The 16,303-nt window shown below is 54.8% G+C and overlaps 6 protein-coding genes across 6 annotated transcripts; 2 read left to right on the top strand and 4 right to left on the bottom strand.

Annotated features, from left to right (window-relative positions):
- Nucleotides 1-507: 507 nt before the first annotated feature.
- Nucleotides 508-1,168, top strand: W97_01473 (uncharacterized protein; the record flags this gene model as incomplete). Its single annotated transcript, XM_007779379.1, has 2 exons — nt 508-877; nt 957-1,168. 2 exons carry the CDS (start codon nt 508-510, stop codon nt 1,166-1,168), a joined length of 582 nt encoding a protein of 193 aa, XP_007777569.1.
- Nucleotides 1,169-1,871: 703 nt separating this feature from the next.
- On the bottom strand, nt 1,872-3,518 carry W97_01472 (uncharacterized protein; the record flags this gene model as incomplete). Its single annotated transcript, XM_007779378.1, has 1 exon — nt 1,872-3,518. One exon carries the CDS (start codon nt 3,516-3,518, stop codon nt 1,872-1,874), a length of 1,647 nt encoding a protein of 548 aa, XP_007777568.1.
- A 3,198-nt stretch (nt 3,519-6,716) lies between these two features.
- On the bottom strand, nt 6,717-8,711 carry W97_01471 (uncharacterized protein; the record flags this gene model as incomplete). Its single annotated transcript, XM_007779377.1, has 1 exon — nt 6,717-8,711. One exon carries the CDS (start codon nt 8,709-8,711, stop codon nt 6,717-6,719), a length of 1,995 nt encoding a protein of 664 aa, XP_007777567.1.
- Nucleotides 8,712-9,312: 601 nt separating this feature from the next.
- On the bottom strand, nt 9,313-10,018 carry W97_01470 (uncharacterized protein; the record flags this gene model as incomplete). Its single annotated transcript, XM_007779376.1, has 2 exons — nt 9,313-9,630; nt 9,686-10,018. 2 exons carry the CDS (start codon nt 10,016-10,018, stop codon nt 9,313-9,315), a joined length of 651 nt encoding a protein of 216 aa, XP_007777566.1.
- An 808-nt stretch (nt 10,019-10,826) lies between these two features.
- Nucleotides 10,827-12,616, top strand: W97_01469 (uncharacterized protein; the record flags this gene model as incomplete). Its single annotated transcript, XM_007779375.1, has 2 exons — nt 10,827-10,985; nt 11,039-12,616. 2 exons carry the CDS (start codon nt 10,827-10,829, stop codon nt 12,614-12,616), a joined length of 1,737 nt encoding a protein of 578 aa, XP_007777565.1.
- An 843-nt stretch (nt 12,617-13,459) lies between these two features.
- On the bottom strand, nt 13,460-15,125 carry W97_01468 (uncharacterized protein; the record flags this gene model as incomplete). The annotated part of the gene is made up of 3 exons (XM_007779374.1): nt 13,460-14,434; nt 14,488-14,865; nt 14,919-15,125. 3 exons carry the CDS (start codon nt 15,123-15,125, stop codon nt 13,460-13,462), a joined length of 1,560 nt encoding a protein of 519 aa, XP_007777564.1.
- Nucleotides 15,126-16,303: the final 1,178 nt, after the last annotated feature.

Genomic DNA, 16,303 nt, shown 5'->3' with positions numbered 1-16,303 from the left:
TCTGGAGGGCGAGGCACTCGAACATTTGAGTATAAGAATTTATTCGAAGGGCCGGAATTCTGATATGGAGACCTACCTCATGCTCGGAGTTACTATGACCGTGCTGAAATGTACGCAGGACTGCCGCGCAGAGGTGACAGGTTTGGGAGCCTTGGAAGCAACCACCGACAGCCCCGCGGTTGGTAAAACCCCTGTATCCGGGGAAGGAAACCATGACGATGCCGGCCTCAAGTCACGGTGCCAGACACCCGCCTTGACATTGGCCCTCTGATGAAAGACTCCGACTCCGCATGCCACGCATTGAAGGGACATCTTTCTACTCCAGACGAGAAGGGTTTCTGTCTCTCTATTCCAACTGTTGAACTGCCTACCCTGTTCATGGGGGAGCCAACCGTGCGCTGGACCCGCAGTGGCTGACCTTCCGCAGAGGCCGGTAACTCCGGACAACTCTACATACGACTTTTACCGTACGTTGCCGCATGAATATCCGCACTACCTTCACCAGCCATGCCTTTCCGCGAGCGTATGAAGAAGGCCTTCAAGCGGTCGCCCTCGAACAGCGAAACGTCCTCTCTGAGCAAGACAGACTCAGGCAATCCCAACGTTTACCAACCGGGCGAAAAGATACCACAACCCAAGTATCGGCGTCCAGTCCAGAAGGAACACAAAGAGAAGCTGGAGAATTTCTCTTTCTCTAATGCATGGAGGAAGTCAAGCCAACAAAGCGGCGATTACAGTCCGATGGGTAGCAGGGCGCCAAGCAGGAGGGGTAGTTTAGCAAGCATATTCGGTGTAGGCGGTCGGAAGAGCTTCCAGTCCAGGAGGGGAGAAAGTACAGTCGAGGAAGGCGAAGGCGATGATACGGATGTAAAGAATGGTGAGCATGTTCGCTGTGTTTCCCCCGTCCCGTAGCCGGGTGCGCCAGAAGATCACTGCTAACTGGACACTTATTGCAGTGGGTCTGTCCAACCCCAATAACCATGAAGGAGCCAACGCAGGCGCATCAGGTGCTCCCATGTCCTTGAATCAGATCACCAACCAACCATCCGGCTCAAGGCCTCAGAGTTCTAATGCAAATGGCGGTCGCACTTCTCCATACCAGCAGCCTTTCACCCAGGAGGACCTGACGCTAGCGCTGAAGAGGTCACGTCTCGATGCGCCGACGTAGCGTCTTTCGTCGTTGGACAAGAAAGGCCAGGCTGCATCGCGTAAGCACAGCGTATTTCCTGGGGAAAGCTGTGCGCCAAGAGCCGAGGTCGTCTGGCGCAGTCTGTGTCGATGGTTCACATCGGATGTGTATATACCGCCCCATGCACTTCTTAAGTTCCTTGTGGTGGTATTTTGGTGGGCTGCATAGTTGGCAAAGCTGGCTCGGAGTTTGTATTCATTGGCGTTGGAAACTGGGTCAGTCCTTGAGAACCTGTATTTAGCAGTATCGCGTTGAACCACTAAAAGCCCAGACTTAATCCGTGACAGGAGCAAAATCAATTAGGTTGTCGGCCTGCTATGCTGATCCCACTTTCATCACGGATCACGTGCCCTGAAGCTCACTCGGTTTTTCTTCGGAACTGCGAATCTTGAGCAAGGTGAGATCGCCTCCATTACCTAGGCTATCATTAACCCGGACATGCGAAGACTCTCACAGCGTCAGATTCATGAGCGAGATGGTACTTTGAGAAGATTATGATTTATGGCTGACCTACTGGGTGTCCGACAACGATCTATTACTCGGCCAGCAGCCGACTGGTACAAATACAACAACAGACCTCCAACACCGAAGAAAGCACATGAAGCCACTACCTAGATACTACACATAACTCAACAAGAATAAGAACAGGGTATCCGAAATGTTTTACCTTTGCACCGCAGTCTCAGAAGCGCTCCTTACGCCGCAGCTCGTCCTTGTTGTCCTTGATCTTAACCCAATACCAATGCTCCGCCCAATACTCCTCCCATATCATGGATTTGCCATCTTTCCTCTCCTTCTCTTCTAGTCCCTTCATCCAATTCACTAGTCGTTCGATCAGCTTCTCAGCATCCTCCGGCGTCTTCTTTTCTTCGATAATGTCGAAAAGCTCCTGTGGATTGTCGAACCGGGTGTTACGCCCGGCTGTACTTCTCCTCAAGTGCGTTTTGTAATGGTCATTACAATTATCATTCCGCCCAAACTTCCTATTTCCGTCTCCTTGGCATTTCTTAGGATTTCTGCTATTGCAGTTCGGTCCCAGTACGCACTCAAAGCGCCTCTGGTCTGAGTGCGTGTCCTTGTGGCGCTTTAAGTGCTCTGGCCTATTGAAGGCCTTTCTGCATATGTGATTGCCAATCATCTCGTCGCAGAAGTGTTTCTTTTGTGTCGCCTCGCGACTGGCATATTTGCCGTCGTTGCGTACGACCCATTCTCCATCGATTGCGACGCGAACCTCCCCACCACCTACCCGGCGGGTGCAGAATGGGAGATCCTCGGTTTTTGTTTTCCGTCGGCTGACTCCCGCCCTCCGTCGTTCCTTCTTCAGGCCCTTCCCGCCAGTCCTTGTGGTGTACACCGATCGGGCCACTTTCCTGCCACTCCAAACAGCACGGGTCGAGCTATCATCCTCCGAATGATCGTGGTCATGCACCGGTTTGATATCAAGACAGCTCGGCTCAGCTCCAGCGTAAGGATCGATTGGGCAAGGACTTGATGGCGGGTATTGCTCGAACGCACTAAAGCCACTATCGGCAACATCAACCTGGATGTTGGCGAAGCCATCCGTTTCGAGATCCACCGACGTATCCGATGGAACTACAGTCGAAGTATGCATCCTGGCGTCCAGGGTTGGCATCATCCATTGATGGCTCGCTGCAGGTGTCATGGTGTATGAAGCGTTGGTGCTGTCAAGCATTGATTGGTCTTCGGGTGGGTATTGTATGTGGACGAACGAGCCCGTAGACGAGGAAATGTGCTCTCCTTCCCAGGAGGTTGATGAGTTGAAGGATTCCAGCGCCGAACGCACCGGCTCGCCGCTTGCACGGGGATCAAGCATCGATTGCAGAGCCAAGGAAAAGTCGCCCGAAGCTGGCATGGTACAGTCGCATACAGGACCAGTTAATGAGAGAGAGCTCTCGAGTTCAGGCCGTTGGACCATTTCCCATCCATGGGTACGATAGTCGAGCAGACCACTATCCGTGCTGGGTGCAATATTACGAAGCGGAAGCAGGGATTCCTTGACACAACCCCTCGGGAATGGCAGTCCATGGTGCGGTGAGAGGTCCTCGAAGTTCAGGCCGGACGTTGCGTAAAAGAAGCTCTCCGATAGTGCATCTACACCGTTCTGCGGCGTTGAGGGCATCTGATGCGGCGAGTAGGCATCGGATACACTTGAGAAGCTCTGGGCGTACGACAGCGCAGATTGAGAAGAGACGATCGAGTCTCGGCGGCCTTCATACGGTGTCGACAAGGGCGTCAGAAAGCCTGATCCGGAGTAGCTTGCCGTGGAAGTGTGGCAGTGGTCCGTCGTATCCATGGGTGCGTACTCCATGATGCCTTCGTTGACAAACTGCCAGCGGTGCGCTCTCGTCAAGTGCTCTGAGTGGCCTTGTCAGTTGTGATAGATCTTAATGTGGTACCGCTACGGTCGTCTTCGGGTAGATGCTGAGCCTGGCCCAGGATGCTGGAGAGAATATGGTAAGGACGGAAGAGGGCTGTACGAATCTATGGATGCTGACTGTAGAAGATAAACATTCAGGAATGACAGTAAGACGTTCTTCATGATACAGAAAAAGGGGTCCAGCATGTGCTTTTGAAGTCGAATCGGCTTCGGCACCACCGGCAGTATCTTTGGTATCCGAAGTGGCAAAGAGATTGAGAACGTACTACACTCACCATTGTGAAACATGACATAGGTCAACGGCGCGTTCGCGAACGCGGTCGACTCAAGACAGGGCGTTGGAATGGTGGGGAGACTCGCGAAAGAGTGTCGATACCTTCTGCTCCTGGAGACAGCAATGGAGGGCGTCTACGACAGTTGTACGCGAACCCCTCAAGAGCTGTTGCAAGAGCTGTTGCGATGGAAAGCCACGGAGCCTGAGAATAGGGCAAGACCACACGAACGGAGTCCAGAGTGTGGTCTGAATTCCTCGAAGCCTGCAAGGGGCCGCTCGATCTACTAAGGGTTCAGGAACAAGAACATTAACTTTCTCAGGATTGGGTGAGCCGGGAAAAGGACAAGAGTAAAGACCTTGCAGCAAGTCAAGATTTGAAGATGCAGGTGAGGAATAGAGCCTCTTATGGTCTCGGAATTATGAACGGCAACCGTACAAACTCACAGGCTGGATGGACCCACGGATTTGGATGAGGCATGGGGTGTCTACCTTGAGAATCGATGGTGGTCTGCCATTGTAACGTCAACCCCACAGCTGGGTCTTTTCAAGAATGGTACCTTAGGACCCTACAAACAGCGCCATGCCTGTCAGCCACTCCCATCTAGGCCTCTCCCAGGCCTTGATGGCGATGGCTGCGGCCGAAAGAAGTCGTTGGAATCTCCTAACAGTGGTCTCGGTCCGCCAACCAGGTTGGACGAGATCAGTGTCTGCAATCATCCGCCGTTTGGACCTGCGTGTACGCAGGTCCTGTGCAGTATGACTCGCGTCAGACCGGCACTGTACCCCACAAGGCCCTAGATGTAGACCCACTTCCAAGCGGGATACTGTTGAGACACCGAAGAGACAACGGATCATGAGAGCAAATCCGTTTACTAGATCCGGCGTCTCTTCGACAGTTGTTTCCTTCCGTCGCCATGCACGCCGACGCACCTGCAGTAACTGGCACGCCATTCAACAACAGAATGGGGTCCTATGTGGTTGCACACGACCTTCAACGGTGCCAAGAATGCGCTTACAGATGCCACCTACCTCGACGCAGGCGTTGCACTCATCCAATTATTCTCCGATATAATGTGGAGGTGCGTGATCGGACGGCCTCCAGATCCATTACCACCTGGTTAGCCTGTCGTGGAAATACGCGGGTGCTTCGCCATCACCGGAATGGATTGCAAGAGGAAAGTTATCTTCTGACTGGTAGAGGTCGCGGTACTCCTGGTCATACTCACGTTTTTGGACTTAGGGACAGCGCAATGACTGAGGCATATATCGTGCATACGACAAATTTCTCTTACCATGGTTCGATTGCACATCTACAATAACCAGCATTTGTGAGCAATCACATGAGGCCAGCTGTAACTAATGTTAGAAGATCAGTTGCGATCTGCTGAGCTTGGTAGCAACCGGTGCTGTTACACCGCAGGCTGCGGGGCGGCACGCATAGCCTCCGAGTTTCGCATCGGCCAAAGCTTCAGCAACGGCTTCAGCAATCTGTTCTCCGTGGGTTCGGCCGTAGGATCGCAGTGTCTCTTGACGGTTTGCGCGTTTCAAGTTCCAATAGCGTCCGTCGCATCTTGGAGCTTGTCGAAACGCATCTCAGCGTCGCAGAAAGACATCGCCTGGCTTTACCCAACTCTCACAATCCTGTCAGTTTGAGACAGAAGGTCGCGCCTAGGAGGCTATCAAAAGTAAGCCCGACTAAATCCGGGTTCAGCAACTGGCACTGCTGCAAGCTTCCGCCTCTAGGCGAGCCCTTACACGATACGGAGTATCGGACACGCCTTGATCAGATGTAGGGAACGGCATCTCAGCCATGCCTTGTCAACGGCTAGCCGCGTTATGTCAGCGGATATACGCAGAAAGGCTGAATGTACTATGAAAAGCTAGAAAGTACAAACTCTCGAACACATTCACCAGCCGATTGGAGTCAACACTCAATCTCAAGGGTCTCTTGATCGGCGCTCGACGCGCCAGACGCGGCAATTGCGCCTGGCGTCTCCTGAGTGCGCCTCTTTCGGTACTGTGCGACAAAAGTAGCAAGGCTGACCTAGTTGCTGCATCGGATATGCAAGACATGAGAATCTCCGCTACCTCAAGGCGCAGGTAAGACGACGCAGGCACAACGACTTAGCCCGGTTCAGAGGGTCCCCTTTCGATCCCTTCCGCATGGTGCCCAGCCAGATCTGAAGGAGCATTAGGATTAAGCCGCCGGAACCGCTCCGAATCTCGGTCGATCTTTGAGACAAGTCCAAGATATCTCGGCGTCGCGGCCGCCTATCCGAAGAATGCAAATTTCCCGCGTCCACCATTCGAGTGGCTCCGGCCTTCTTTGCCGATAACTCTGCCGGCCTCGATCGGATTCTTTGTGATTCTCTCTGAGGCATTGGCATGGAATCTGCACCATGGATCGAGAGCCGACGTCCGGGGACAGACGGATGCCTACGTAAGGTTTACCGGACTAAACTTCCGAGCAACCCCTGGGAGGCTGTGGTAATGCTTTTGCACACCAAGCCAACCGATCCCGTGTTCGAAGGCGAAGCATCTAGCAATTCAGGGGACTGCTCGGAAACGTGATCCGCTTGTGCTCTCCAAGAAGTATTGCAAGCCTGTTAGCTCGTTCTCAATAGCCAAAGCGTTGAACGGCGACCGAGTAGTTTCATAATTGTATTATGTCCAGACACGTTTCCATTTCTATCAACGGCACAATGAGACGAGGGATATCATCGCACAACCAACCAATCGCCATGCTTAGAACGCTGAGATGAAGATAGATGCAACTCACTCCATAAGCACCGATGCCGAACCTGCCGGAACCCTCGTACACCACTTTCCACGCTATCAGTGCTCAATGACACCATTCAGTCCTCGCTCATCTCCATCGGACCGTCAGAAACTCTCCCAAGAACGTCGATCGCCGTTACGCCCTGTGTCACAACACTATCAACACCCTCTGGTGCCGCTGGGGCTGGTGATTGGCCGCCTTCAAGCAGGGGCGAATCTGGTACAGCTGGCTGTTCTGTTGGGACGCCTTCGACGTGGGGCTTAACCGTATCTGGCTTGCCCGCTGATATTTCTGGAGCTGTTGTCGGTTCTGATAGCACGGGGGTTACTACTGACGTCGAAACTGATAGTCTCGGTACAGGGGCGGAAGTATCCAATTGGGATGCTGAGTGCTGCTCTGCTACAAGAGACGAGTTAATGACTGGCAGTGAATAGCACGTGGCTACAGCTTCGTGAGCTGGCGCTATTGTGTCGACGATCGTTACAGTCACCACCTCTGTCGCGGTTGTCGTAAGGACGACAGACACTGGCGAGCATTGGGTCTCGTTTTCCACCAGCAGAAACGGCCAGTGAACATCCGTGTCTTGATGTACCTCCGATCTCTGCCCTACGCAAAAGAAGATAATCACAACACTCATGAGGAGCATTACCATGTTGCGACGGTCGCGAGCTAAGAGGTAGAGATAATTCCGCAATAGTATCGAGAGTGGAATGTCCTGCGCTCGTAGCGGTGCTGGTGCCGCGTAGTCGTGCTGAGCTTTTCCCGAAACATACGTGTCGCGTTGCTCACGAACCGGCAAAGGCAGGTCCATCTGCTTCACACTCTCTTCCACCTTCTTACTCAAAGTCTCCAACTCCGCAGCCGCGACTCTTGCACTCTCCTCCTCTTCCATGAGTAGTCTCCTCTTTTGCTCTTCCTCCTGCTCCAACTGCGCGATCGCAATTTTTTCCTCGTCACGTCTCCGCTCTAGCTCTCTTCTCAGTCCCTCCGGAATCCAAGGCGAGATTTCCACATCCACTCTCTCCATCTCGCTCCAAGCCGCTGCCCAAGCACCCGTGCGCATCAGTCCATTAGCTGCGTAGACCCTCATGTCCCAGCGCTGTCTACCCATTCCGACAGGCTGACCCGGGCTGGCGATGGCGCGGTGGCAGTCCTCGCATACTGTCGCATCGGCCTCATCATCATCGTCCCTTTCACGACCCAAGTCTGCAGTTCCGGCATCATCAACAACTGTGCTACTGCTTCCAATATCATCCTCCATCTCCCCCTCCTCCCCGTCGCCCGGAGCACAAAAATGCCCACACTTGCTAATCCTTGGCGCTCTGAGCTCTAAGCTCTCCAGCAGTCTCTCTTCCAGCAGCTCATATTCTTCCCCCGGATGCGACACCAATATCCCGCGTTGCATGAGCGTGGGATCCGCTAGCTTCGCCTCCAGCAGCCGGAAATTCCGCTGCAGCCACTTTGGCAGCACGGCAGCCATGAGGGCGGGCGGGAATGGTGACGGAACGGGCAGCAGCGTGATGTGCAGCAGCACCAGCGGATACTGCTTCTTCGTGTCCTCCTCTTCTGGAAGCGGAGGCGGTGGGCGGGGCGAGGTTTTAGGGGGCTTTGCCCCGCTGCGACTGCTTCGTGCGCTCTGCAGCGTATCAGACCGCTGTGTTCGCGATGGCGTGAGGAGGCCATATCTTCCTTTTGTGCCAGCGCCTCCGGACCGCGGGCTAGGGTACCCCTCGAAAGGCGGCGGCGAGGACATGTGGAGCGCGCGGACGGAGCTGGTGTTGCGGAACTGTGGACGCTGTTTGAGAGGTGTATAGGCTCTGTCACCCCGCGTGAGATGTGAGAGCTCGGAGGGCATGGATGAGATTATGGATGTTGCATTGGTGCGGTTTGTCAGGGCTGAGATGCGCCGTCGTGTGGGCTCGATATCTGAGAAGAGGTCTGCAGGATCTTGGAACTCGACGCTTGCGATGGGATTGTCTTCTTGAAATAGGTCGCTGCTGTCGGCGTCGAAGGAGGTGTCGTTAGCGGCATCGGAGTAGATTTCGAAGGGCGAGCTGCCGGTGCGGGACATGTTGGGTGCACGTTCGCACAACCAGGGCAAGAGAAAGCGAAACTTCGACGGGGATACTGTCAACGAAATGAAGGTGAGTGCAATACGGACATCGTAGTCCGCGTGCGCATTGATCTGTGATCGCGATGCACTGTCAAGATCGGTGTTGTCACCGGCGCCGATAAAGTGGTCGACCGAGCAACAATCTTTCCTCTGTCACGTGCTCATGACTTTCCAATGATGCACACTCAAGGTTGAGTTAGATTCGTGATTATAACAAGAGTATAATAACAAAGTCTGACTGGTTCCATACGGTAAAGACAAATAGAAGTTCTAGCGATTCAGCTTTCTAGTGAATCGGTCAACTACTGTCTCTTTAGTCTACAAACTTTACCTAAGTTATCCACCTTAAGATCCCTAAGTGGCTTCCAAAGCGGCAACATACTTTTTGGGTGATCTTTGCTCCTTGTTGAGCATTTACTCGAAATTCACTGAGTTGCAGGCTACTATATCCCAACATCACAGCGTGTGTCACAACAACATATATAAAACAAAACTTGTTGCAAGAGCGTCATTCTAAGTTGGTCTACAGTGCATCAACTAACTCTTAGGTATCTACTTTCTACTGCTTCGTAAAGTCCTCCGTCGGCGCATCACCCTCCGCCTTGCCAGTGCCATATTTCCTCACGTGCTCCTTACCCGCATTCTTATCCGCCTCAAACTCCTTGACCTCCGGCTGGCTCATATACTTGGCCACGTTATCCGCCTGGAACTTCTTGAACGTGAAGCCGAGACCCTCATGCGAGTAGTCCTTGTCGTTCGCCTGGTCCTTGTGGTACTTGACCTGGATGAAGTCCGAGTCGGCGGTATCTGGATCAAGCGACAGCGAGACCAGGCCCGTGATGGTTGCGGTTTTGGGGATGATGCGGAAAGTCCAGGACTGTGAAGCACTGTTGGCGACCTGCTCTCAGAGGCCACTGGCGGCTTCTACTAACCTGCTTGTTCTTAAACTGAATAAAGTCCCTCTCGTTCTTGATAACCTGATACCCCTCGTTCACGCTCGCCTTGAACAGCTTGGGCAGCGCGAACCACTGCCCAGCCATCTTGTACCGGTCATTCGCGTACACGAATTGGTCGTCGTAGACGCAGTTGGGCGTGTAGCGCTTCACCCGCTCGACTGTCGGCTGGCAGCTGTAGAGGGCGATGATGTCGTCAACGAGCGCTTGCCGATTTTTCTCGAGTGGCAGCGACTTGGAGGGGTCGGGGGTGTAGTCTTCGCTCGTGGCTGTCTGGCGCGGCTCGAAGTTCTCGCCGGGTACGGAGGACATGATTGCTATTCAGCCTTGGTGCGGGGTGTGTAGTTGGCGGGGTAAGTCGCCGTGTAAAGGTCTTCTGTGGAGTACGGAGTGACTATGTTAAGAAAAATTCAAAGGTACTGGAAGTGAGTATGTGGAGCGATATTGGCTAAGCGTGGGCTCCCTCCTGGATCTGGCTTGCGGTCCAGCTATATCTAGTATCAATATGCCTTCTTGATTGACATTCCAAAGAGCTTGTAGAGCGATCACGCCTGCTGAGCAGGATCTATGATTTCATCATAGCGCTGATGGAGTAGGAGGAGCGATCGCGGAAGCGGATCGCTTGCGGGACGCATCTTGTTTGGGGATCAGGGAGATGACGACATAAGAGATCTCGGCGTTAAAGAAAACGCCGAACACACGCTTGGATGGATAAGTCAGATGTGTTGGAAGAAACCATTAGCTGTCAGACAGAAACCCAGAATCAGAGGCTCGAAACGCTATGCAGTGTATAGCAGAAATGACAGAGCCCGTACCTGGTTGGGATTGGGCCAAGGGAAGCCCGAGCTGGAGCATAAGGTGTGCCTTTCCTGAGGGCACGTGACGACAAGGCGTGGTAGTGATCCACAACTTTTTTGGGAGCCTGTGTCCACGATCTGAGAAAGTATTACCACACCCTCTCGACCGCACATCACAGTCCCTACCCATTCGGTGAAGACCTCACTTGGTCAACATACTCACAACAGCATCTACAGCCCGAGCGGGCGCTCGGTTCTTTCGGATATCTTCTTGCGCCGGGTTTAGACCATCAACCCGCATGAGCATGGCGACAGTGACTACTATGCCGGGAGCATCAGGCTCTCCCAGCGCTGAGCATGCCGCAACGGCTCCGGATCAGTATGGAGGCTCGGCCCGGCAGAAACTCTTCGGCCGCGCCTTCTACGAGAGCATAGGAAGCCCGAAGCTGATCCTCGCCCCAATGGTCGAGCAGTCTGAGTTTGTGCGGCACTCATATGTTGCTCCATCCCCTTACTGCAGCTAATGAATCACTAGGCATGGCGTATGCTCACCCGCTCCTTCATGTCTCCGTCGACCTCCAAAAACCTCCTAGCCTACACTCCGATGTTCCACTCGCGCATGTTCACTGACACGCCCAAGTATCGTGAATCGCACTTTCAGCCCCTGAAGACCACCCTCCCCTCCCCGCCGGACACCTACCACGCCTCGCAGTACACTGACGCGGATATGTATCTCGACGGTAACCCTGCAATCGACCGGCCACTGTTCGTGCAGTTCTGCTCGAACTCGCCAGAAGATCTTCTCCAAGCCGCCCACCACGTAGCCCCCTTCTGCGACGCCGTTGACCTGAACCTCGGTTGTCCACAGGGTATAGCACGGCGCGGCCACTACGGCGCCTTTCTGCAGGAAGACTGGGACTTGGTCTACAAACTCATCGACCGGCTGCACACCGAGCTCGCCGTCCCTGTGACCGCAAAGATGCGCATACTGGAGACGCGCGAGAAGACGCTCGAGTATGCGAAGACAATCCTCTCTGCCGGCGCCAGCATCATCACTGTGCACGGCCGGCAGCGCGACCAGAAGGGGCATGCCACGGGCTTAGCTGATTGGAGCGTCATCAAGTACCTCCGCGACAATCTGCCGCCGGATACTGTGGTTTTCGCGAACGGAAACATTCTCACGTACGGCGATATCGAGCAGTGCCTCCAGGCGACGGGCGCAGACGGCGTGATGAGTGCGGAAGGGAATCTGTATGATCCATCTATCTTCGCGGAGCCACCGCCAGTGGGAAGCGAAGGGAGGGAGTATTGGCGTGGAAGAGACGGGAAAGGAGGATACCGGATGGACGCCGTAATGCGCAGATACATGGACATCATCCACCGCTACATCTTGGGACAAGCCCCGCCCGCGCGTCCGCCGCTCTTCTTACCCTCCGACGCCATTTCCACTGAGCACGACAGCACCTCGGCGCCAGCAGCAACGAACGCACCGCCATGTCAGCCGAAGAGCCACACACGACCCGAAGACTCAGACCAACTCGAAGGCCCACCCTCGAAGAAGCAGAAACAAAAGAACTCCAAACCCCAAGGCAAGCAAGAAAAAGTCACCTCTCCGAACCTCACAGCAATGCAGCCCCACCTCTTCCACCTCCTGCGCCCCCTCGTCTCCAAGCACATCCCCGTCCGCGACGCCCTTGCGCGGTGCCGCGCCGGCGACCTCCCCGCCTTCGAGCACGTGCTTTCGCTGGTCGAAGACGCCGTGAAGCAGGGCCTGCTTGCTTACGAGGCAGATGCTGCGGCCTTCGAGACTGCGCCGCCGGAGGAGGCAGCGGCAGATGAGAAGCTCGACGAGAGTTCTGTAAGGACGGTGGCGAGGGTTAAGCGCCCCTGGTGGGTCTGCCAGCCGTACGTGCGGCCGTTGCCGAAGGAGGCGTTGGCGAAGGGCGCGCTGAGTTTGACGAAGAAGCAGAAGAAGAGGATGGAGGATGAGCAGGCTAGGGAAGAGGCAGAAGCTAAAGCTGTTGGGCTGACGCCGGGTGGCAAAGTTGAGGCTGAGGTAGAGGCGAGGGGGCAAACGGTGGAGATTCCGAAGGAAGGGCTAGTGTGTGGATGAAAGAGGCGGTGCGAGTGCATGCAAGGTCTTGAGATGTCCTTGGAGAGACCGAACGAGGATTGCGGGTCGGCCAATGGTCCGTTGGTGACTGGAGATGGTGTCCGGGAGCCAGATACTGATGCCGCTTCGTACGGCTTAGCGGTCAAGATGGTATATGGAAGGATCTGTGAGCGAGATGCACGCATCTCCTAAGATCAAGGAGAAGAAGGACAGGCATTGTGCTGTTCTCTGCTGGTGGTGGGCGGCAGTCGTTGCAATATGCGGGGAGTGAAGCACTGGCTTTGTCGCCCTCCGCTGGCATGATGGCTTGATGTCCTGACGCTGAGGGAGTATTGCTCGCGGCCACCCATCTGATACGCTGAGCAGGGTAGTACCATGTACGTTATAGGTAGATAAGACTGAGGAAGCGGAAAAATCATGCTAAGCATAGAGCACTATTAACGCATAGACTGGGGGAGTGAGTTGAGTAGCATGCGATGATTCGTTAATTGCTTTTTGATTTGGCTACATACAAGAACTCAGCAACATACTGCTAAAAAAGATCCTCCACATCATCCATGTCGTTTTCTATATATACAACGAGCAGCATTGTACCGCATGCTCAAGGTATGTACGAAACTAGACATTACAGTGGATACCTCCCACAACCTTCCATTTTCCCTTCGGACCATCAATCAGAAAGTTGGCGTGAAATGTGATACGAAGAACCATCCTAACCCGTCTAAAGGAGCGTCAACCCCGCCGATGCATATCGGCCCGAGTCATCAGTTTTCGTGTATTCGTCAAAGAAATCTGTCTCAAGGGATATACAAGAAGCGCTCCTCAGCTCAGCTCAACTCACGCCTAAAAGAAAGCGAAGAGCGCAACCGCGCCGGCCAAGAACGCGGCAGCGGGCTTGTTGTTGGCAGCCGCGCCGGTGAACTCAGGCGGAACAGGAATGGAGGTCGTGGGGGTGACGGCCGAGACCGGTGTGCTGGGCCGGGGGGTGACGGACTGAAGCGAAGAAAGGGTAAGTGGCGGCGCGGACGTCGGAACAGGAGCTGGAGAACTGGCTGAAGGCACGTGCGTCTCGGTAGTCGGCACAGGTGCGACGGGAGAGCTGGCAGGTGGAGTAACGTGAGTCTCGGTAGTTGGTACGGGTGCGACCGGCGAGCTTGGTGACGGGACTGGGACGTGTGTCTCGACTGGAGGCACTACCGGAGAGGTGGCTGGCGGAGGAACATGCGTTTCAGTGGTCGGGACCGGGACGTGCGTCTCGACTGGGGGAGGAACGTGTGTCTCCGTAGTTGGGACCGGCGCGACTGGGGAACTCGGCGATGGAACCGGGACGTGCGTCTCGGTTGTTGGCACTGCTGGAGTGGTTGGCACTGCTGGAGTGGTCGGAACTGCTGGAGTGGTCGGAACTGGAGGAACAACAACCGAAGAGGTCTCGACGATGGGAGAGGCGGTGGTCTTGACGGTGGTGTAAACCGTGCTGCCCTGTGGGCACTCGGGGCAAGACTGCGTGAGAACAAGCGTCGTGTAGACGGTTGACGTGGGAGTGACGGTGAGCACGCTGGTCTCGTGAACAGGCGAGGTCGTCGGGCAGACGGTGGTAGTGGTCAGTGTCAGCGTCTCGGTGAGCGTGACTGGCTTCGTGTAGGTCGTTGAGGAGGAGACATAGGTCGTAGTGACAACGGGGCAGGTCGTGGTCACGTACGTGGTCGTCTGGGTGACGTAGTACGTGGTCTCCTTGGTTGAAGTAACTGGGACAATCTCGCTCTTCGTAACTGTGGGAGTCTCGGTCGTGTACACGCTCGTGGTCTCCGTGACGGATTTCTGTACTCAGATCAGCGCGAATCCCGAAGTCAATCAGAGATACTGAAGCTCACCGTAACGGATTTGATCGTGGTGGAAGTGGTATCGATCTTGGAAGTAGGAGGAGAAGGCTTGCTTGACGCGGGGGATGATGATGGCACAACAGGAGATACTGGCGAAGAGGACGGAGGAGTCGGCTTAGAGGTCTCGGGAGAAGACGACGGCGCGGTAGGAGAGACCGGCGAAGAAGACGGAGGAGCAGGCTTGCTCGATTCCGGGGAAGAGGATGGCACGACAGGTGAAACCGGCGACGAGGATGGGGGAGCAGGCTTGGAGGATGTCTCGGGAGTCGGGCTAGGCGATGGAGTAGCGGGAACAGAGGTCTTTGGGCAGCCATGGGCGCAAGACGTGATCACGATAGTTGATGTTGTGAGAGTAGTGATAACAGAGTGCTGGCGCAGCGTCAGCTATGATCCAATGTTTTCAGCGCAAGACAGCACCATACCTCATACGACTTGGTGACTGGACATATAGTCGTCGTCGTGTATGTCACCATGGCCGCAGTCTCGGGACCTTTGGAGGGATAGCCAGGCACGGAGTAGCTGCCGTTTGTTGGCTTGCCTTGATACTCGTGCTCATGAGGCGTGTCATGATACTGTCCGGCAAGGGCTCCGCCAAACAAGGCAAGAAGGGTCAACGTGCTCTTGATCATATTGAAGATGTTTGAGTGGTACTCTGTTGTGACAATGGCTGAGCGAGAGCAGGTCTTATAAACGAGAGATACAGAAGAACCGTAACGAGCGAGTCACTTCTGATAGAGGCTGGAGCGTAAAGCAAGAGGTTGGCCTACTTGATTGCAGATACGGATCGAAGGAGGGGGCTCCCAGGTCCCCTTAAGAAAGGTGGCCATCACCAACCCCACGGCCAGCGTTGCTTGTGTTACGCTTTGTCAAGATCTGTCGAGCTGCATGCGCCAATACGAGCCCTGCGCTCCCTGACGTTTTTCCTCTCATGCAAATGAGGATCTCCATCTTTTCGGTGGGGTCTCGTAGGCTAGGGCTACCAAAACTGACATGCTTGACGGAACGGATGCAGTGCGCAAGGACAGGGGTCAGAAAGCTAAAGCAGAGCTAGAGAGATTTTGTCCAATCACGGATGGTTCTTGGCTGCCCGCACATGGGGCTAAAGCAGGTACATGGATCTAGCGGCTGGTAGCGTAGCAACGCCCGCCCCCTCACACCACCCGCCGCGAGAAAATGCCTGAGGAAGGAAAGACAATACTTACTACCCTGCAGCGCAGGGCGCAGGAAGAAAACGGCATGATTTGGGTGGCAGCAGCACAGCAGCGAGGTTTCGCCCGCGGAAAACCGAAGCGAAGAGTTACACCTACCGTTGGAATTTCTTTCCGGTTACCGCCATGCGGCACACGTGCGCTTTCCCCAGACTCCCGTGCGTTGTTCGTACGTTTCCGTCGCCGTTGAACGGCAGCCAGCCTTGCGAAGGATCACCGGCTGGTGCGGTGCCACCTGTCACTGGGCTGTCTTTGTTTGTCTGCTGGAAAGCTCGATAGCACTAATCGACGATGCGGTTACTCGAGCATCGAGCGTGCCCAAGCAAGACGAAGGAAGCCGCCAGCACAGGAACGAGTCAGCTCAGGACGCCAGTCCTGCTCTGAGGCAGCTCTCGTTGGCATCGGCGATCTGCGGGTGCGTTGAGTTCGAGCATGAGTGGCTTCAAATGCCTCTCGGTCCAGCCGAGTTGCGCCATTTGATGGAGAACTATGCCGCTGGCTGCCGACCGTCTAGTATGGCTCGAACTGTGAGCATTCGTTGGTCCAGCATCAGAGTGCATGCATTGAGGCGTTATTGAGAGTGCTGCAGGTCAAGCAGA

Source organism: Coniosporium apollinis (assembly GCF_000281105.1).
Source record: "Coniosporium apollinis CBS 100218 chromosome Unknown supercont1.5, whole genome shotgun sequence".
Taxonomy (NCBI): domain Eukaryota; kingdom Fungi; phylum Ascomycota; class Dothideomycetes; genus Coniosporium; species Coniosporium apollinis.
The sequence above is the reverse complement of the archived record's forward strand: the minus strand, read 5'-3'. Positions and strand labels throughout refer to the sequence as shown.